Here is a 22,156-nt window from a genome sequence, read left to right as displayed (position 1 = left end):
GAGGCCACCATCACCCTGATACCAAACCACACAAAGTTGTCACAAAGAAAGAAAACTACAGGCCAATGTCACTGATGAACATAGATGCACAAATCCTCAACAAAATACTAGCAAACAGAATCCAACAGCACATTAAAAGGATCATACACCATGATCAAGTGGGGTTTATCCCAGGAATGCAAGGATTCTTAAATATATGCAAATTAATCAATGTGATACAACATATTAACAAACTGAAGGAGAAAAACCACATGATCATTTCAGTAGATGCAGAAAAGCTTTCGACAAAATTCAACACCCATTTATGATAAAAACCATCCAGAAAGTAGGCATAGAGGGAACTTACCTCAACATAATAAAGGCCATATATGACCAGCCCACAGCCAACATCGTTCCCAGTGGTGAATAACTGAAATCATTTCCACTAAGATCAGGAACAAGACAAGGTTGCCAACTCTCACCACTATTATTCAACATAGTTTTGGAAGTTTTAGCCATAGCAATCAGAGAAGAAAAAGAAAGAAAAGGATCCAAATCAGAAAGGAAGAAGTAAAGCTGTCACTGTTTGCAGATGACATGATACTATACACAGAGAATCCTAAAGACTCTACCAGAAAACTACTAGAGCTGATCAATGAATTTGGTAAAGTAGCAGGATACAAAATTAATGCACAGAAATCTCTTGCATTCCTATACACTAATGATGAAAAATCTGAAAGAGAAATTAAGGAAACACTCCCATTTACCATTGCAACAAAAAGAATAAAATACCTAGGAATAAACCTACCTAAGGAGACAAAACACCTGTGTGCAGAAAACTATAAGGCACTGATGAAAGAAATTAAAGAGGATACAAATAGATGGAGAGATATACCATGTTCTTGGATTGGAAGAATCAGCATGGTGAAAATGATTATACTACCCAAAGCAATCTACATATTCAATGCAATCCCTATCAAACTACCAATGGTATTTTTCACAGAACTAGAACAAAAAATTTCACAGTTTGTATGGAAACAAAAAATACCCCGAATAGCCAAAGCAATCTTGAGAAAGAAAAACAGAGCTGGAGGAATCAGACTCCTGGATTTCAGACTATACTACAAAGCTACAGGAATCAAGACTGTATGGTACTGGCACAAAAACAGAAATATAGATCAGTGGAACAGGATAGAAAGCCCAGAGATAAACCCACACACATATGGTCACCTTATTTTTGATAAAGGAGACAAGAATATACAATGGAGAAAAGACAGCCTCTTCAATCAGTGGTGCTGGGAAAACTGGACAGCTACATGTAAAAGAATGAAATTAGAACATTTCCTAACACCATACACAAAAATAAACTCAAAGTGGATTAAAGACCTAAATGTAAGACCAGACACTATAAAACTCTTAGAGGAAAACATAGACAGAACACTCTATGACATAAATCACAGCAAGATCCTTTTTGACCCACTTCCTAGAGAAATGGAATTCAAAACAAAAATAAACAAATGGGACCTAATGAAACTCAAAAGCTTTTGCACAGCAAAGGAAATCATAAAGAAGATGAAAAGACAACCCTCAGAATGGGAGAAATTATTTGTAAATGAAGCAACTGACAAAGGATTAATCTCCAAAATTTACAAGCAGCTCATGCAGCTCAATATCAAAAAAACAAACAACCCAATCCAAAAATGGGCAGAAGACCTAAATAGACATTTCTCCAAAGAAGATATACAGATTGCCAACAAACACATGGAAGGATGCTCAACATCACTAATCATTAGAGAAATGCAAATCAAAACTACAATGAGGTATCACCTCACACCAGTCAGAATGGCCATCATCAAAAAATCTACAAACAATAAATGCTGGAGAGGGCGTAGAGAAAGGGGAACCCTCTTGCACTGTTGGTGGGAATGTAAATTGATACAGCCACTATGGAGAACAGTATGGATGTTCCTTAAGAAACTAAAAATAGAACTACCATATGACCCAGCAATCCCACTACTGGGCATATACCCTGAGAAAACCATAATTCAAAAAGAGTCATGTACCACAATGTTCATTGCAGCTCTATTTACAATAGCCAGGACATGGAACAACCTAAGTCTCCATCAACAGATGAATGGATAAAGAAGATGTAGCACATATATACAATAGAATATTACTCAGCCATAAAAAGAAATGAAATTGAATTATTTGTAGTGAGGTGGATGGATCTAGAGTCTGTCATACAGAGTGAAGTAAGTCAGAAAGAGAAAAACAAATACCGTATGATAACACATATATATGGAATAAAAAAAAAAAAGTGGTCCTGAAGAACCTAGGGACAGGACAGGAATAAAGATGCAGATGTAGAGAATGGACTTGAGGACACTGGGAGGGGGAAGGTAAGCTGGGATGAAGTGAGAGAGTGGCATGGACATATATACACTACCATATGTAAAATAGATAGCTAGTGGGAAGCCACTGCATAGCACAGGGAGATCATCTCGGTGCTTTCTGACCACCTACAGGGGTGGGATAGGGAAGGTGCGAGAGAGACACAAGAGGGAGGAGGTATGGGGATATATGTATATGTATAGCTGTTTCACTTTGTTATACAGCAGAAAGTAACACACTATTGTAAAGCAGTTATACTCCAATAAAGATGTTAAAAAAAAAGAAAAAAGAATACCATTCAGATACATCTCGAATGAGATGACCACTACAGGACAGAAAATGAAGTACAAGGGAAGGGATGATTAGCAGTATAAAACAGTACTGAGAACTATGGGAGTATTGACTTGGGAACTGGAGAAGTGTTCATGGAAGAAGTAGTATTTGAGATAAGCCTTGAGAGTTGGGTGAGTTTTTATAAGGAGAGTTGCTTGTGCTCTTCGTGAGGATGATACTGTTAGCACATACTTGGAAGAGAGTGATGTGTATATGTATAAGGGAGTCATCCTTTACCTTCTTAGGTAGGTAAGGGTTGCAGTTCATGGTGTTTATTGCCATTCATCTTCTCATTTGACTGTGATAACGTTTTCATGAACATAGTAATTGATTGATCTCCTTTTCAGAGGTGAAGATGCTGACACTTGGGGAAAATGATGCTTCCAAACTCCCCTCTTTGTAAGGAGAAGAATCATGGCTTGAACCCACATGGCGCCAAACAGAATGCAACATGAAGCTGGATCCAAATGGAAGGTCAATCGGTTGCTGCTCATCTGTCAGGTAAGGACCTGGACAGAAATTGCTCTCTCCTATAAGAATATATTTTAACAGTAGAATCAAGTCATGCCTGAACTGTATATCCTAGAGGGAGAAACCTGAAACTGGGATAGCAGAGTGGGAGTTTTAGAGGAATCTTCAAGGGCACTGTGAACCAACCAAAACCACTGAAAGGCAGGAGTAACCATTCTTCTACTCCTGGGAAGTAGTAGCTTGCATGTGGTCATTTGGAAAGCTTGTACCACAAATCCAGGTATTATAATAATAATAATTATTATTATTCAATGTGATTTTATTTTGTTGCTCAAATTATTCCATCTTTGGCCATTGGGAGCTTTTTAAGTTGTTTCCTGTATTCTTTTGACATACCTTTATCATCGTGGGTATTTATTTATTTATTAATAAATTAGCACTTCCTTACTTTCTAGCACTATAGGATGTTTCAGGCTCATCTTATACGTTTCCTGTCCCAGTCCTAGAATCAGTAGAATCAGCCGTTTTTACAAAAGAGACTTAGTTGGTTTTCTGTGTGTGTGTGTGTGTGTGTGTGTGTGTGTGTGTGTGTGTATGAATGATATTGGAACCAAGATCTGGGTGCTAGATGTGCTTTTTGCAACTAGGGCGCCATGGTTTCTAGGCAGTCTCAGCTGACAGAGCAAGGAAATACACTAACTTGGTGTATGTATACATATCTATAAATATTTCTATATTTAACTGTCTGTATCTATATTAAGCTAAATAAGAGTTCATCTTGGTGTCTCTAACTCTAATCCATTTCCACATAGATCATTTTAGCCTTCTCCCCTTGCTTATGTGTAATTTCTGATTTCAACAATGAAGAACCTTCCTCCCACCATCTGTTATTCAATTTCTTAATTATTCCACTCCAGTATACATGATAATGGTTTCAGAGTTGACCTGCACCCCCATGGGGAAAATATTTATCAACTGGAGTCCATTGCTTATGTATAGTTTCTTTTCCCTTTAATCTTACAGGCTTCACTAATTTCCAAAGTTAGGTTTATTCCATTCCCACAAGTAAGGTTGCTTCATACATTTGCAATACAGTTAGATTCCTCCGTCACATTCTGAATTCCATCCTGAGATTCCCTGATTTCCTAAATCATTATTTTTAAAAAGTTTGTGTATGTTAAGTTCATTCTTTGTGCTACAAAGTTTTATAGGTTTTGACAAAGGCATAGTGTCACATATCCACCATTACAGTATCACACAGAACAGTTTCATTGCCCTGAAAAATCCACTGTGCTTTAATCACCCTCTTCAACTCCTGGAAACAAATTATCAGTTTACTGACTCTGTGATTTTGCCTTTCCAGAATGTAATATGTATTGTGATCTCCAAGACATTCCCAGGTTTGATGATTTACTAGGAGAACTTGTTGGACTCAGAATGTAATACTCACAGCTAAGATTTATTACAGTGAAAGAATGTCAAGTAATACCAGCAAAGGGAAAAGGCACATGGGGCAAAGTCAAGATGAAACCAGGCACAAGCTTCCAAGAGTTCTCCCCCAGTGGAATCACACAGGATGTGCTTAATTCCCCCAGCAATGAGTTATGGCATCATGTGTGAAGTGTTGTCTACCAGGAAAACTCATTAGAGACTCAGTGTCCAGGAGTTATCAGAGGCTGGTCACACAGGCACTCTCTGTCTAGCACATACCAAAATTCCAGAGTCTTAGAAGAAAAGAAGGTGTTCAGCATACACCACATTGTTTTCACAAGCAGTTTCAACATAGTGTTCCACTTTTATGAATTCCTGGAATGTTGGGAATCCTTCTGAAATCTACTTTTTGAGATACCAGCCAAGGAGCAACTTGCAAGCAGGTCTTTCAAAGGATAGAAGTCTCAGGCCTGCTATGTTAACTCTTTTATGTACATGGTATACATGAAGTCATACAGTCTGTAGTTTTTTTAGATTGGCTTCTTCCACTTAGCAAAATACATTTAAAATTCATCCATGTCTTTACATGGTTTGATAGCTTATTCTTTTCTAATCACGGAATAGTATTCCATTGTTTGAACATACTATGTTATTTATCCATTCACCTAGTGAAGGATATCCTGATTGCATCCAGTTTTTGGAGTTATTAACAAAGATTCTCTAAACATTTGTGAGCAAGTTTTTGTATGGACATGAGCTTTCTAATCAGTTGTGTACCTAGGAGTGTGATTGCTTGATTGTGTGGTAAGACTATGTTTTGTGTTATAAGAAACTATTGATACCATACTGTCTTCTGAAGTAGCTGCACCATTTTGCATCCTCACCAGCAATGGATGAGAGTTTCTGTTGCTCCACGTCTTTACTAGCAATTGGTGTTATCTATTTTTTAAATTTTTATGTTAGCCATTCTAATAGATACATGGTAGTATCTCGTTTTCATTTGCATTTTCGTAATAAGTGATGTTGAATAATTTTTCTTGCCATTCTATATCTTCTTCCATCAAATGTCTTTTCACATCTTTTGCACATTTTAAATTAGGTTGTTTTCTTATTGTTGAATTAAAATTTTGTGTATTTCAAATACAAGTCCTTTTTTAGATATATGTTTTACAGGTTTATTCTCTTAGTTTCTAGCTTGTCTTTTCATTGTCTTAATGATGGCTTTCACAGAACAGAAATTTTTAATTTTAATAAAGTCTAACTTATTAATTTTTCTCTTTTATAATCATAATCTTGGTGTTATATTTTAAAACTTATCACCAAACTCAAAGTCCCTTATATGTTCTTCTAGAAGTTTTATAGTTTTATATTTTTATGACCCATTTTGAGCATTTTGAGTTAATTCTTGTTTAAGGTATAAGGTCTGTGTGTAGGTTCATTTTTTGCATATAGGTTTCCAATTGTTCCAGCATCATTTGTTGGAAATACTACCCTTTATCCATTTAATTGCCTTTGTGTCTTTGTCAAAAATCATGTGACAATATTTGTCCTGGTTTATTTCTGGGCATTGTTCTGTTCCATTGATCTATGTTTCTTTCGGAAATAGCACACCATCTTGGTTACTGTAGTTTGTAATAAGCCTTGAAATTGGGTAGTGTGTCTTGAAACTGTTCTTCTTCAGTACTGCATTGGCTATTCTAGGTCTGTTGACTTTCCATGTAAACTTTAGAATTAGTTTATTGACATCTACAAAATAGCTTGCATAATTATGTTTTTTTAATTATAGGGCTTCTCAGAACCATTAGTATACTAATGTGAATTATGAATATCTAGGAAGAATATATGCTTTGCAGCATTTCTCAACTTATTTGACTTCAATATTCTTTTCTTTTTTTTTTTTTTTTTCTGGGCCTGTATTGCATGGCCCCAGAGAGAATTCCTTTCTTTTATCAAAAGAAAACACTGACCGTCACAGAGGAGAAGATGTCTTGTTCCAGGCTAAGTTGATAATTTTATTAAGATCGAGGCCTGGGCTAGAAACCTATTTATTTTGTGGCTGTAAATGTATTTTGGTCACTTTTGTACATGACATATATATCCACTTTAAGATAATTTTATAGTTAGTATAAAAGCTCAGAGAAGCATAATGTAGATACTCTTGGCTTGAAAGATTTCATTGATTCATAGTAAATGAATGCCTTTTATCCAACTTATTCTCTCAAATAATAATGAGTGATTAAATGTGATAATGTATTTTATCTAATAATTTTTGTTCATATTTTGACATAAAATTGTACTACTTAATATTAGGGATAATAATAACATAATTATTAGATTGCATAATTATTATTGTATTATTATATATGTCCAATGTCCATTGACACCCATTCAATAAACATTATTGACAGATACAAATGGCAGTGGCTTGAAAATACTCAAGTGGATCTGAAGCTTATCAACCTTACTGAGACTTTGTTGGCTTTAAAATTAATTCCCTTGACTCTTCTCACTCTCCTATGCATAATGGGGCTATGGTTTATTCCCCTCGTCACTTAAGCCGAGGTCTACTAATGAGTGATTCTGAGAAGCTTTCCCTAAGAGGGTTAACATTATTGGCCCCTCACTTAAATGCTGCTTTTCTGAAGCTCCGTCAGTTTATTCAAGCACTTCTGAAGGGCCACTGAAGTCATCCTCATGGGCCCCGGGATAAGTGTTTTTTTTTTTTTTTTTTTTTTTTTTTACAGAAATGGCAAGGTGTGTGTGCCTCTCTAATACCTCAGCTCTCTGCTAGGTTTAGGTCTTTTTACTCAAGTTGGAGCAACTTGGGGGACAGTACCAATGGTTGGTTCTCTTGGTGGACTTGTAGCTTTATTTATATAACCAGATTAACAGTACCTAATCATTTTATGAGCATGCCTGCCATCTGTAGTGGGTTGAATGGTAGCTCTCCCAAAAAGATATGTCCAAGTCTAAACACTTGGTACCTGTGAATGTGACCTTATTCAGAAAAAGTGTCATTGCACATGTAATTAAGTGAAGAATCTCAACATGAGATCATCCTGGGTTTTCCAGGAGGGCCCTAAGTCCAATGACAATTGTCCTCCTTATAAGAGACAGAAGAGGAGAAGGCACAGGGAGAAGAGGAGAGAGCCATGTGAAGATGAAGGCAGAGATTGGAGTTATATTGGCACAAGCCGAGGAAGGTCTGGAGCCAACAGAAGCTGGAAGAGGAGAGGAAGGATTCTCCCCTCAAGGCTTCAACCTTCATGGCCTTGCTGACACTTTGATTTGGACTCTGGCTTCTAGGACTGTGAGAATATATTTTTTTGTTGTTTTAAACCACTAAATTTGTAGCAATTTGTAACAGCAATCACAGTAAACTACTACTATACTATCTCTTCCAAATTTTCCACCTTAAGCTTTGAAATATTCAGGGTGTTTTTCTGGCAGTTTAAGATTTGTCTACCCAGAAGGGCAACAATCACATTTGCTTTAACTCACCATCATGTCTGCACACCTGGATAGCTACTTGGGGTAATCACAGGTGTGACACTGTGATTTATAAGAAGTGTGTATTTGGTCATTTGGTCATTCAGATGACCAAAATGTATTTCTCATCAACATTTGGTCTTTGTCCAAAATTTCTGGCTCACAGCTCCTCATACCCTTGGAATTTCCTGTGATAAGAGAAATGAAGGTGTCTTTTGTTGTGTTAATGAGGTGACTTTTTGAAAGCCCTTAGGTAACCTAAGGGTGAGGGGCTGGTGGCCAGAAGAACCAACATTGTGATTAGAGGGTTGGGTGGAGCTGGAGATTTTAATAGCCAATGATTTAATCATTCCTGTGTCTGTAATGAAGTCTCCATAAAAACCATAAACAACAGGGTTTGGAAGGTTTGGGATTGGTGAACACGTGAGGGTGCTGGGAGAATAGCTCATGACATGCCTGGAGAAGGCTTGGAAGCTCCTTGCCCTTTCCCCATGCCTTGTCTTATACATCTCTTCTGTCTAGTTGTTCCTGGGTTATATCCTTTTATAACAAACCGGTGATCTAGTAAGTAAACTATTTCTCTGAGTTCTGGGAGCTGCTCTAGCAAGTCAGTCAAATCAAAGGAAGGGGTCTTGGGAATCTCTGATTTATAACCATTTGTTTAGAAGAACAGGTAAGAACTTGGTCATGTGACTGATGTCTTAAGTGTGGAGGTGGTGAGGGCAGTCTTGTAGGATTAAACCCTTAACATGTGGAATCTGATGATGTCTCTGGGTAGAGAGTGTCAGAATTGAGTTGAATTTCAGGACACCCAGCTGGTGTCCTGAGAATTGCTTGTTGGTGTGGGACCACCCCTCCCCCCACATACACACATTGGCACTGGTACCAGAACCTATTTAATAGGTTCTCAGTAAGTTTTGTGGAATGAATGGATACCACTGAATGGTTGAATTATATCATGTCAGAGTTTAACTGCCCTTAGGAGACAAACCTAACTATCACAATTGGCTGATGACAGAGTTCCAGAAAAGGGAAGTGTCTTACCTGTATGTTTTTAATTTATTTATTCATGTTGCCCAACACATGGGTTTATTTACTTATTTTTTAAACTTGATCACTTTGGCAATGGAGAGCAACCCATGGATGATAAAATACCCATGTCTATAAGTGGCTGATGATAGGTTTTACTTGTATAAGTGAAATATTATATACATTATTTTACATATTGCTCTCATTTAAAATTTTTACCCCTAGCAATTTGAAAAGAGACTTAAAATCCCTTTGCTGATCTTAAGTGTCTCAGAGGCTGAAAACAAGCTCTAAAATCATAGGAAAATCTTGTGGTTTTTATGAGCATGCCTTTGAAATATAAAATTACATTAGGTTTTATTCATTATTTTATCTTTGTGATACCATTACCTGCATTGTTGCAATAGCCTAGTAACTGTCTCCCTTTTTCTAGTTACTTCCTGCAATCTTTTCTATTGTCTATTTCAATACATATGGACGACTGAATCTTCCTAAATCTCAGCTTTGATTATGTTTCCCCCACTTAAATGTTTTTTCCTGTCTTCAAGTATCTACAAAGAGAAGCCCAAACTGCTTAACCTGGCCCTAGCCAATCTTTCCGGCTTTATTCTCACCTCCCGCTTATTAAAAGTGCATGAAGAGCCTCCTGACCCCCTAGACAAGTGCTTCTCAAACTTTAATGCATGTGTGAGTCACTTGGGGGATTTTGATACAATGCAGACTCTGATTCAATAAGTCTGGGGTGGGAACCTGGGTTCTTGCCTTTCTAACAAGTCAGGCTGATAAAGCTGGTCCAAGAACCACACTTTGAATGATAAGGCCCTGATGATATTATGACCTTCTCCTATATTCACTCATCACCTTTCATTGTTATGTGTTTAGTAACTGTATTTCTCTCACTGGAGAATATGTCTAGAGGACCATATCAAATCTGTTAATTTTATTGGCACCTATCAAAATGAATCTGAGATTCTTAATACTCTACCTTTGGACAGAACCTAGTTTGTCCCTCCCCTTCAAGCTTCAGGCAGTGAGTTGAATCCAGGGAGGGAAAGTGACCTCTCCATGGTGACATGGCAAGTTAGTGGCAGAGCTGGGACTGGGAATTGGTCTCAGAAATAAATACCTACTCTGGTGCAAAACATCAAGTAAAGTTCTTAGGGCAAGTAGCACTTTATTCAGAACTTGGCCCCCAGGTATTGGATACTTAACACAGAACTCCCCTTGCAAGCCCTTTGGTGAACTGCAAATGTCTGAGAGAAGGCAAGGAATACCTCTGGGGCATTTCTCAGAGTCCAGGGAGGCTCCACAATTAGAGTAACAGCTTATAGGTTAACTAGAGTGTGGCCAATTGAGAAGGATTGACCTAATTCTTCCTTTTTAATTACCTTAATTTTATGCATCAGGTAATTAATTGAATGACTTAGTGATTACAGATGCTTTCTCTATCTCTAGCCAGGAATGAGAACAAGTTGCATAAGAAGCATCAGTGGGAAGGGGAGGAGAGATTAGGGCAAGGACCACTTGATAGGAGTCTACACGAGCCCCGTGCTGTGATACAAAAATCACCATGGTCTTTTATATCTGAGCTATGCATTTCTCTGCCCAGTAGAAGAAAAATACAGGAAATGCTCCAAAATAGCTTCTGGGACTAGACTAGGGTTTCTCAACATTGGCACTATTGACATTTTGAGCCAGATAATTCTTTATTGTAGAGAGTGATCCTGTCCATTACAGGATGTTTAGCAGCATCCTTGGCCACTACCCACAAGTAGCACCCACACCCCCTGAAATTATGACAACCCGAAGTTTCTCCAGATACTTCCAATTATCCCCTGGGGAGAAAGGGAGAAAATCATCCCCAGATGATTCCTCACTTAAGAACAACTGGACTAGACCATTGGTCAGGCTCAGTATGTCCACAGGGATGTGCTACAGCTACACAAGTCGTGTAGTAACAATTCCATGGAGCACCATTCTCGTATACTTCAATAGAGCTTGGGACAACTTATTGCAGATTTTGATAATATCTGCAATCCATGACTTTGGCCTTCAATAGTGAACCTCTGTAGGCTAAGAGCCTCCCCCTTTTAAATATAATGTGAAGAATTTGCAAAAACTATGTGCTTATCAGAATATCTGGTGACTTCAGTGTCTAAAATGATGGTCCATTGGTTACTTTCATCTCCACTAATGTTCTTGTCTTCCACCCCACCTTATCCTAGACCTTGCTATCATCATTCTCTGTCACCTCTAAAATCTTCATTTCGAGCATCGTTTCTCTCTGTTCACCAGCCTCTGTGTTTCTGACTTGATTAATCATTTCATCCTCCCCAAGATATTTTCACCCCAACTAGTTCTCCAATGCATTGACCTCACCGTTTTGCACCAGTGACCATTCGCCTCTTATCTATATTTGCCTCTTTACTCAGTTCAGCCTCTCTTGTCCAGCATGAAAATCATTCGCTTACAAAATTCCTCAAAACTTTGCCTTACTAACTCTCTGATGTGTTTGCCTAGCGAAATCCAAGGCAGCAGATTGAATCTTATTACTTACCTTGTCTTAATCTGTACCTAAACAGATAAACATCTGCACCTAAATGGAAAAGACACATACAGTATGGTGATGAATCCACTGCAGTTTAAATTCAAGACTACAGACACCAAATGGGCACTCACACTGCCTAGAATTCTCATCCTGTTAAGTTTGTTTTCTGCTCTCTGGGACAACTCATTTATAATTCACTCCCTTAGATGTCTTACTACTTCCATGCCTCACTTTTGCCTGATAGCTTTACTTGAAAATAGAAGCAGAGGGAACTTTCATATATACATTACAAATCGAGAACATATCTTTATTTAGACCTGTATTTTCTATTTTCCATCCTTTCTCGGCTTCTATCTAAAGGTCAGTCTCCCCCTGTGGTGTCTGTCCCAGCTGCTGCAACTTCCTTATGCATTTGTTTCTGTAGTTTCCCCATCTCCCGCATTACAAATTCTTCCTTTTATCCAAATCATTCCCATTGCACATAAGTGTACTCCAGTTTCTCACAATTTACGTTCTCATGATCTGACTTCTACTTCTACCACTATCATATTTCTCTGTCCTTCACAGTAAATGTTGAAGAATTGGTCTACACTTACTGGACCTTGGTCCTTATCTTCCACTATTTCTTTAATCTACTTCAATCTGGCTTTCACCGTCATTACTTCTCTAAACCTTTCCTATCCATGATCATCATGTTACCAAAAGTAATGGACACGTCTTCAAACTTCTTACTCATTTACTGTTGACCACACTTTCCTTCTTAAAACTCTTATCTTGGTATCTAGGATACAACCCTCTCATAATATTTTACTTGTCTCTTTATATCCTCCTTTATTCCCCTGAGTTTTCCTTCTCAATCCTACCTTTGTTTGAGTTCTCCACTAATTGGTCCCAGACCAATTCTCTGTCTGTATATTTTCCTACAGTGATCTCATCTACCTCATGGCTTTAAATACCAAATAGATGAAAATGGCTCCCAAATCGGTATCTGCATCCTGTATTCTTTCCTGTGTTCCAGATTAATATATCCATCTGATTCTTTACTAATTACAATTGGATATATGATAGGCATGTCAAATTAGCATTTTCAAAACAGAATTTAAAAATTTTCCTTCCTCTTCTTCCATGTTTCCCACCCCCACCAAGACAATTTCGTGTCGTTAAATGGAACCTTCATCTCCTAAGAACCCACTCAGAGACTATTCAGGCTGAAATCCCAGGAGTCAACCTTGATTTGTTCCTTATGTTCATTCCCTACTTATAATCCTTCATCATGATGTTTCATTCTAGTTCTGAAATATATTTTCTTTACCTGGTCAAAGAGCAGTAGCACCAAAAACTTGTTAAAAGTGGCAAGGCAGATTTTACTCAGACTGATGCAGTAAGGGAGAGAGACTCTAGTATAAACTGAGCTCAACTCCAGCTAAGACAAAGGTAACTGAGATTTTTAAAGGGAAAACAGAGAGAGATCACAAAGGGGCTATGGGAAAGTAAAAAAGGGGGAACAAAAAGGAATTGGGGGCTGTAGGAAAGCGGAAAACTACAGAAAGGAATAAGTGGAGAATTACCGAAAATGGTTTGGCAGTGTGAGTTGGAACAATGCACTTTTCGTGGTTTGGCAGCGCTGCATTTTCTTGAGCAAAGACTCAGCACAGGGCTGGGGTCACCTTTAGGGACAGGGCCTAGTGCAGGTGGAGACCAGTCAGTAGTTTAATCAAGTCCCTCAGCACAGTGTTTGTGCTGTGAGGGTTCACAGTTCACACCCTCCTCACTATTACTACCTCATCCATCATTTATCATTGGACTTCTGAAAGAACCTCTTCAGTGGTCTCCTTGCATAATTTCTTGCCTAGTGTCAATTAAATCACGTGTTCACTAATCATTAGTGAAATGCAGGTCCAGACCACAACATACCACTTCATACCCATTCGAATGGCTATAATTAAAAAGACAGACAATAAGAAGTGTCAGTGAAGGTGCAGAGAAATTGGAACCCTCATACACTGCTGTTAGAAACGCAAAATGGTACAGCCACTTTGAAAAACTGTTTGGCAGCTTCTTAAAATATTAAACATTGAGTTACCATATGACCGAGCAATCCCATTCCTAGATATCTACCCGAGAGAAATGAAAACATATGTCCACATAAAAAATGAACATAAATGCTATTATCTGCTCATTATAGATCAGCAGCAGGGCTCTGCTTATTGCTATTACTCAGAGACCTAGGATGATGAAGTGGCCACCATTCCTACCAACAATTGTTAGTTGCTATTGCAGAGGGAAAACATAACTCTGGCAGATCTCACATCAGCAATTAAGTGACACATATTACTTCTGCTCACAATTTAGAGGCTAGAATTAATCACAAACCCCCATATAATACAAGAACAAGGAAATGCAATTCTACATGTGCCTGGGAGGTGAAGAACCAGAAATGGTCAGCAAGCATACTAATGACTCCTTTGACTATGCCCTTGCTGTTTCCTTGGCCTGGTATGATTTTCCTCTATCTCTGTGCTGAGATAGCTGCTTCTCACCCTTTAGTTTCCAGGACTTCCCTAAGAGAACTTCTGTGACAAGTTTGTCCCAAGCAGTGCCTCTGCACAATCTTTTTAAGCTCTTTATCCCATCCTCCAGTGTGTTATGACCCTGCTTATTTCATAATCTGAAATTGTTTGGTATATTTCTTTGCTAATTTTCTTATTGACTAACTCTTTCCACTTGAACATAAACTTTTTGAGGCTGTAATTTGTATTCTTCTCTGTTTTATTCATTCCCGAATCCCTAGCATTTAGAACAATGCTTAGCAAACTCATAATAGAAAATCAATAAATATTCATTAAACGAATGAATGAACATCCTTTCTTACCTCCCTAGCATTTTTCATGCTATTCCTTCTTCCTCTTATTTCAAGCAAAACACTATGCATTCTCTAACATTCAGCTTAATGTCATCTGCTCTGTAAAGTCTTCCCCTAGTAAGAGGTAATGTCTAATCAACCATGCTTTTATAAAATATAACTTATTCTTTTATTTATAGCCATAACTCTGCCTTATATCTTTCCAGTTGTATGCGTGATTCTCCATTGCTTCCTATTCCATATTTTGAATTAGATTTACAGGGCCTTTTTAAGGCCAAGTATTATAAGTATTTTATATCCCAGTGCCCAGTCCATTCAACAAATATTTACTGAAAATCTATATTCCAGGCAGTATTCTAGGTGCTGTAAATAGAGTCATGAACAATATCGAGTCTCCGCCCTCATGGGGCTCATTTTCTTTTGGGGCAGACAGACCAACCAAGAAATAAATATATGACATAATTAAGATGTGATAAGTATTTCAAATAAAATTAAAGTAAGATAAGGAGGATAGAGAGTGAAGATGGAGTATTGGTCAGCGAAAGCTTTTCTGAGATGTGATGTTTGAATAGAGATCTGCATGAAGTAAGATGCAAGCCAGCAAAACATCTGGGAGAAGTGTGTTACAGGGAGCTAGGACAGGAGGCACATAGGCCATGAGATGGGAATGAACTGTAAGGCCATTGTCATGTGGGTGGAGTGCGATTGGGAGCAAGTCAGAGAGCTGTTGGGATCACATTATATACAGGGCCTCTGTAGGCCATGCAGTAGTTTTGGGTTTTGTTCTAAGTGTGTTGGCATGTCGTTAGTAGATTTTGAACAGATCGAGACTTTTTAAAGCATCAAATCTACTATCACTGCATCTCTTGTGTAGAGAATAGTCTATGGGAGATAAAAGTGGAATCAAGAAAACTAACTACGAAGCTACTTGATAGATAACATTAAGGGAGGAAGGTTTGGATTAGAGTGGTAGTGAAGAAATGTTTGAGAAGTGGCTGGAGGGTGAGTGTGGTGTCCAGGGAGTCAAGTGAAGAAAGTATTTCAGTAAGGAGGAGGATCAAATCAGTCCTCCTCCCGTGGAGAGGATGAGCAAAGAGAGGCTTGATAATTGATACCTAGAGTCATTGGTGAGCTTAAGAAATGTGGTTTCCCTGGAGTAGTGGGAAGAAAAGCTCAACTGGAGTGATTTCAAGAGAAGGTGGAAGATGAGGAAGTAGAGGCAGAGAATATAGACTCATGTAATTTTGCTATAAAAGGGAAGCGAATAAATGGAGGGAAAGTGTGTAGTGTCCCTAAAAAGATTGTTTAATGAATCAAAATTTTCAAAAATAACACTCAAGGGAGGGAATGGATTTATTTATAATTATTGATCACTTACTCTAATCTTAAATGGACCCTTGAGACTGTCTTCGTTCTCTACTCTCTTAACCTCTTTCTATCTGCATGGAGGAGAAAGACCTTCCGTATGGATAAGGGATGAAATAGACTCTAAGGACCAGCGAGGCCACCTTGCTAATGATAAAGGTTCTAGAGTAAAGCATAAAGGGAAAAACTGCAGCTATGTACTGGGCAAAGGCTCTCTTTTCCCTTTTAGGATCTCTCCCTCTTGTTCTCATTTTTTCTTGGCCATGATACTCTTTTCTCCTATTTTGGGTTTCTGCCCAGTGCTTTTGTATTTCACTTTCCAGAAAGCCAGCTGTCCTGGCCAGAACTCTTTTTTTTTTTTTTTAAATTAATTTATTTTATTTATTTAGTTTTGGCTGCGTTGGGTCTTCATTGTTGCCCGTGGGTTTTCTCTAGTTGCGGCGAGCAGGGGCTACTCTTCCTCGCGGTGCACAGCCTTTCATTGTGGTGGCTTCTCTTATTGCGGAGCATGGGCTCTAGTCACGCAGCCTTCAGTACTTGTGGCACACAGGCTCAGTAGTTGTGGCTCGCGGGCTCTAGAGAGCAGGCTCCTGTAGTTGTGGCACACGGGCTTAGTTGCTCCGCAACATGTGGGATCTTCCCGGACCAGAGCTCGAACCCGTGTCCCCTGCATTGGCAGGTGGATTCTTAACCACTGTGCCACCAGGGAAGCCCATGTCCTGGCCAGAACTAATTACAGATTAAGAGAGAGAGAGAGAGAGAGAGAGAGAGAGGTATCAAAACAATAAAATTCAAAGCAAAAACTAACTCTGATTGGTTTAGGTCAAAATGATGAATCAATTCTCTCTTTTTCTTCCAATATTTTTCCCCATCAAATAAATAAGACCTTAAAAAACAGGATTAGGTTGTGAACCTAGGAGAAAATGCAAAAAACAAAAACAAAAACAAAAAAACACTTGACTTTTTTTAGTCCAAACCAGGAGTTGGCAAACCATAATCCATACGCCAAATCTGGGTTACTACCTGTTTTTTGTAAAGTTTTATTGGATCACAGCCATGCTAATTAATTTATATATTGTCAGTGGTTTCTCTGATGCTACAATGACAGTATTGAGTAGTTGTGAGAGAATGTGTATGGCTGTAAAAACCTAAAATATCTAATACATATGGTCCTTTACAGAAAAAGTTTGCTGACCCCCTAGTCTATACTAATATTTCCTAAACTGTGCCCTCAGTGACATTACCACAGGAGGATACAATGAATACATAGACATGAAAACTCCAAATTAAATGAAGTTAAATAAATCTCTTCACTGCAGGACTTTGCAGAGCCTTAAAATGCCACTATGAATGTGAGTCTCTAAAAGGGGGATAAAATGTGCTTTACACGTTTAAGAATCAAATCTTAGGGGAATTAGGATGGCATTATCGTTCTGATTCCTAAAGATGCCCAGTTCTGGCCTGAAAGAACTTCTTTCCATAAGTTCCCTTGACAAGTAATATGTATAAGGAAAAATGGAGTGAGAACAAAATGCCACTTTATTAATAGTTGCTCAGGTGTCCAAAACTCCAATGCAGGGATCTCCTGTAAATGACCATAGTGAAACACACAATTTATAACTTGAGGCACATAAGGCTTTCCATCCTCCCCCTGATTTAAATCTTGGAATATTACCATCTCATGCCAGACTCATGGGTAAAGGAAGTTGAAGGGAATGAATGGAGAGCAACATGCCAGATATTTTTGCAGCCAAGATAGGTTTATTCGAATTCAGCAGAGAATAGAAATTTGAGGTCTACAACCATGGTGAGCCACATGCAAGTCCTCACACAGCAAAGGAAGCAAGGGAAGGAAGGGAGAAAAGCAAGTTGGCAGAGCTATATACTAAACAGAGTCCATGTCTTTCCACTGGCTGAGTCCTTGCCAGGAAAGGAGTCTTCTCCCTGTTGGGCTCTGTTATCATTACAGGGAATGAGAGCTCCCTTTCTGGTCTCCCAACTCTATTTAATTGAGGTTTCTGTTTATTAATTCTTTTACATTCCCTCTTTTGATCAAAATCTTTCTTTAAAAGCATTGCTGATCAAGAGTGGGATTTTTCAGTTTCAGTGTCTTCTTGTCTCTCAATGCTAGGAAGAACATTCCTGGGTGTAGTGTTGGAGAAAAAGTGCACAGGTTGGAAACCTACTGAGGTCACGTATGAGTAACAAAGAGAGGTTAAGCGGGAGAACTGGCAGGCACTTTTTATCTAAAGTCTGTATGTTATCAAGATCATAGACAATGGAGATCATCTGAAGCATTATGTCATCATCAAAAGCTTGACAACAAACTTCCAACAAGATTGGTCTGGACATCTTGGGAAAACTGTCTCATCAGATGTTGTCTGCTTCAATTCTGGGAAATCTTTATGTTCAGGTCACCAGATAATGTGCAGGTCCATTCAGGGTTTGGTGCTTTCTTTAGGTGTGAATCCACTAGTCTATTCCCTGGAGTTTGGCTACACAAGGGTTGGTTAGCAAAACCTGATAGGGACACTTCCAGCCAGGTTGAAGAGAGTTCTTCCAGAGGTATCTTTTCCAATAGATGAAATCTACAGGTTGCAAAGTGTGATGCTTCAGGTCTCTGTCTTCTGAGAGTGCATTGTGGAAAGATTGCTCTTCCAAAATATGGTTATTTTTAATAGAAGCAATTGGTCTTTTGCATATTGGGGTATCTCTCCTTCTATCAGTTGTGGGTCAAAAGAAACAGGAGAAAAGTACATTGGGTGTCCTGTGACTGTCTCAAAGGGTAAGAGGTAATTAATTCCAAAAGGGGTGAATCTGACACTTAGAAGGACCAAGGTCAGTGCTTTTGGCTAAGGTATTTTAAGGGTCTACAAATTTTGCCAATTAAGTCTTAATAATGCCATTAATGCTTTCAGAGGATTGAGGGTGGTAAGTGCAATGAAAGTGTAAAACCAGCCAAACAGCACATGCTTTTCAAAGTACCTGACCAGTAAAATAGGTTCCTTGGTCACTGTGAAGTTTGACAGGAGTTCCTCAGGTAGGGACAATCTTTCCCAAAAGCACTTCGGCCACAGAAGAGGCAATAGCCCATCTGTAAGGGAAGGCTTCAGTCCAGTGAGAAAACATACAGTTCATAACTAAAACTTATTTATATCCATTAGATGGAAGAAGTTGTATGAAATCCATTTGCCAGATCTCAAATGGTCCATTAAGCAGTTTTAAATGTCCAATAGTAGTTCAAATAGGCCACCCTGGGTTGTATTTGAGGTAAGTGGGATAAGTGAGGTAGGTACTTTTTGCAGCCTTGTTCATTTTCCCCACCAATATTGATTCATGAATGCTGTCATTTTGTTAGTAGACCAATAGTTTAATGCATGTACAGTGATGAGGAGTGGACATTTTAGAGTTTCTAGTAGAACTGGGTTGGTTTTTGTCCAGACCAGAGCTTTCTCTTTTTATCAAACCAACAGTTGTTGAATTTCCAATCTTATTTTTCCTTTTCTGAGGTCAATTGTGTGTTTCTCCTGCCATGTTTTCCAAATTATCATTTGGGGAAATATCCCTTTGGACCATGATACAGGTTTGACTGCTCTTGATCCCTTTAAGGACAGAATTTCTTGCAGAAATATCAGCAAGATGATTTCCTTTAGCTTCCAGAGAGTCAAGTTTAGACTGTCCTAGAATCTAATAATAGCTGAAGTGGCAGGTAAAAGTATTACATCCAATAATTCCTGAACATAGGGACCATTTTTAATTTTACTTTTGCTGGAAGTAAGGAAGCCATGTTGCTTCCACAACATTCCAAAATTATGAGATACTCTGAAAAATATATCTACTATCAGTTAAATATTGGCAGTTTTGCCCTTGGCTAAAGTACAAATCTGTGTAAGAGTATATAATTTAGCCTGTCGGGCTGAAGTAGCCGTAGGTAAAGATGCTGCCTCAACAACATCAAAATGAGTTGCAATAGCATACCCAGCGCAATATTTGCCATTGTCATCTTTTGAATAAGAACCGTCATTGAATCATGAGAAGTCAGTGTTACCCAGGGGAATTTCCTGTAGATCTTCATGAGGAGTCGGGGGTGGTGTGTTGGTATTAAATAGTCATAAGGGACTTCCTCAGTGATGGAGGGCAGAAGAGGAGCAGGGTTCAGGTTATTACAACATAAAGAGTTATGCAAGGAACAGTTAACAAAAGGACTTCATAGGAGGTGAAGTGGCTGAATGAGAAATGTTGAGTGTGATAAGAATTCAGGAAAGCTTCTACTGCATGAGGTACAAAAATGGTTAAAGGGGATCCCCCGCAAATTTCTTGGTGATCTTAATCAAAAGAGCAGTGGCTGTAATGGCTGTCAAGTAAGGGGGCATCCCCATGCCACAGGATCCAGTTGCTGGTTATAATACCCTGTGAATCTATTGTGGTCCCCATGTTTTTTGGGTGAGTACCCCAAGGGCAGTCCCTTCCTTTTCATATAGAAAAAGGAAAAAGAGAATCTGATAATTGGGATGCCCAAGGGCAGGTAGGTTCATCAAACTCTCCTTTAAGGCCTTAAAAATTTTGTTCCAATGCACAGGCTTTGGAAAAGCCCTAAGAATTGCTCAATGAAGTTGTCTAGCCTGATCATATAATAAGTTAGTGGACTGGTTTCCCAGTTGTAATTCTAGAGACCTTTTAGGATTTTCCCAATCAACAGTTTTCATCCAACTCTGGGCTGGCCTTCACTGACAAGCATATGAACTAGCTGATATAAGTCAGAGAAATCAGGTTGATACGTTTGAATAACTATATTAAATTCCCCAGCCAATCTGTAAGGATCTTTGGTTACTTTGGAAAAGCCTTTGACTGTGGCTCACATATCAGCTTTAGTCCAGGGAATATAAGAAATTAAGGGTATAGCCTCTGGATCCTTAGAAAGCTTAATTTTAAAGGGACAGCTTCTGACATGTTCAGAGGAAAAGGGAGTGGGGAGAGTTTCAGAGGAAAGGGGAAGTTCAGTAAGAGAATTAGTATGGGGGAATTGAGGGCATAGAAGAGGCATAGGTGGCATAGAAGGGAAAGGGAAGAGTTGCACCAGAGGTGGGGTCTGATCATGAGGAGCCAAGGGAGAGAAACAAGATGGAGCCAGAGGCAAGCCTGAGACAAAGGAGCGGAGGAAGACTAGACTGAGGCTTCAAGAGCCATTTATTTTCTTTCTTGAATGATTTGTTTATCTCAGTTAATTTAAAATCTTATTTTGCAGAGAGACAATTTTAGACTTCTGAAAAAGTTGGAAAGCCTCAAAATACCAGTTGAAATAGGCATTCCATTCAATTCTGGACATTTTTGAACTATTATAATCCAATTTGGTTTTAAGAAATTTAAGTTTGAGGACTTCAAAGGTTCCCCATAATGGTCATTGATATTCTAAATTACCTTTGGTCAGGTTGGTCCATTTAGTTAAAAATGCACATGAGGAAGGAACACAGTTTTTAAACTTAAACTGTATCAGAGTCCTCGCAGGGGGGCGCCTTCAAAATGTTTAGATAACTGGGATGCCATTTCTCAGAGGTTTTTCTCTAGAGTAAAAGAGTAATTTTCACATAGCTCAAGCAGCTCAATTCAAACAGCTTGCAACTCATACGCCTGTGGGCCTGACACCAGCCAATTCTAAGGGCGCAGCTTATTCTCTGACAGCCCCTATTCCAAAGGAGTGGGTCAATGGCTGAACTGGTACAGTTTCAGTGAAGCAGCCCTTGTTCCTGAAGGAATGGGCCAAAGACATCTCAGCCAGCTTCAACTGAAATAATCTGATATCCAAATCAGACTGAAGTGTCAAATGAGTACTTGCATACAGAAGAAGGCTTTAACCAGAAAGATGAAACCTTAAAACAGATCCCTAATAGAGCCTGGAGAACTTCAAATGAAAGAGGTTGTAAGCTTGGATCCAGGAGAAAGATACCTTTAAACTCCAGGGATCAGCAAGAAAAGCAATGAGCTCAGTGGGCTCAATTTTGGGTACCATACCTATTTTGCTCACCAGCCCTGGGGCCTTTGGGGTGTCTTGTCTTGTCCCTGTATGGGACATCAAAATGTTGACCTAAAACAAATAGACTGCCAGATATTTCTCCAGCCAAGATGGGTTTATCTGAGATCAGCAGGGAATTGCAATTCAGGGTCTGCAACCATGGCGAGACACAAGAGAGCCCCACACAGCAAAGGAAGGAAAATGTTTTTATAGAGGTGGAAATAAAGTTGGGAGGGCTGTGGTTAAC

At 38.8% G+C, this 22,156-nt stretch overlaps 1 protein-coding gene across 1 annotated transcript in view; it reads left to right on the top strand.

The window, feature by feature from the left end:
• LOC309657791 (uncharacterized protein) overlaps positions 1-22,156 on the top strand; it is a 689,801-nt gene that overhangs the window by 317,171 nt on the left and 350,474 nt on the right. The window contains exon 4 of the mRNA XM_082455686.1: positions 3,051-3,204. Within this exon, the coding sequence (XP_082311812.1) occupies positions 3,051-3,106 (56 nt within the window). The 3' untranslated portion in view covers positions 3,107-3,204. The remainder of the gene's footprint in view (positions 1-3,050; positions 3,205-22,156) is intronic.

Source organism: Balaenoptera physalus (assembly GCF_965194825.1).
Source record: "Balaenoptera physalus genome assembly, chromosome: 3".
Classification (NCBI taxonomy): Eukaryota; Metazoa; Chordata; class Mammalia; order Artiodactyla; family Balaenopteridae; genus Balaenoptera; species Balaenoptera physalus.
The sequence above is the reverse complement of the archived record's forward strand: the minus strand, read 5'-3'. Positions and strand labels throughout refer to the sequence as shown.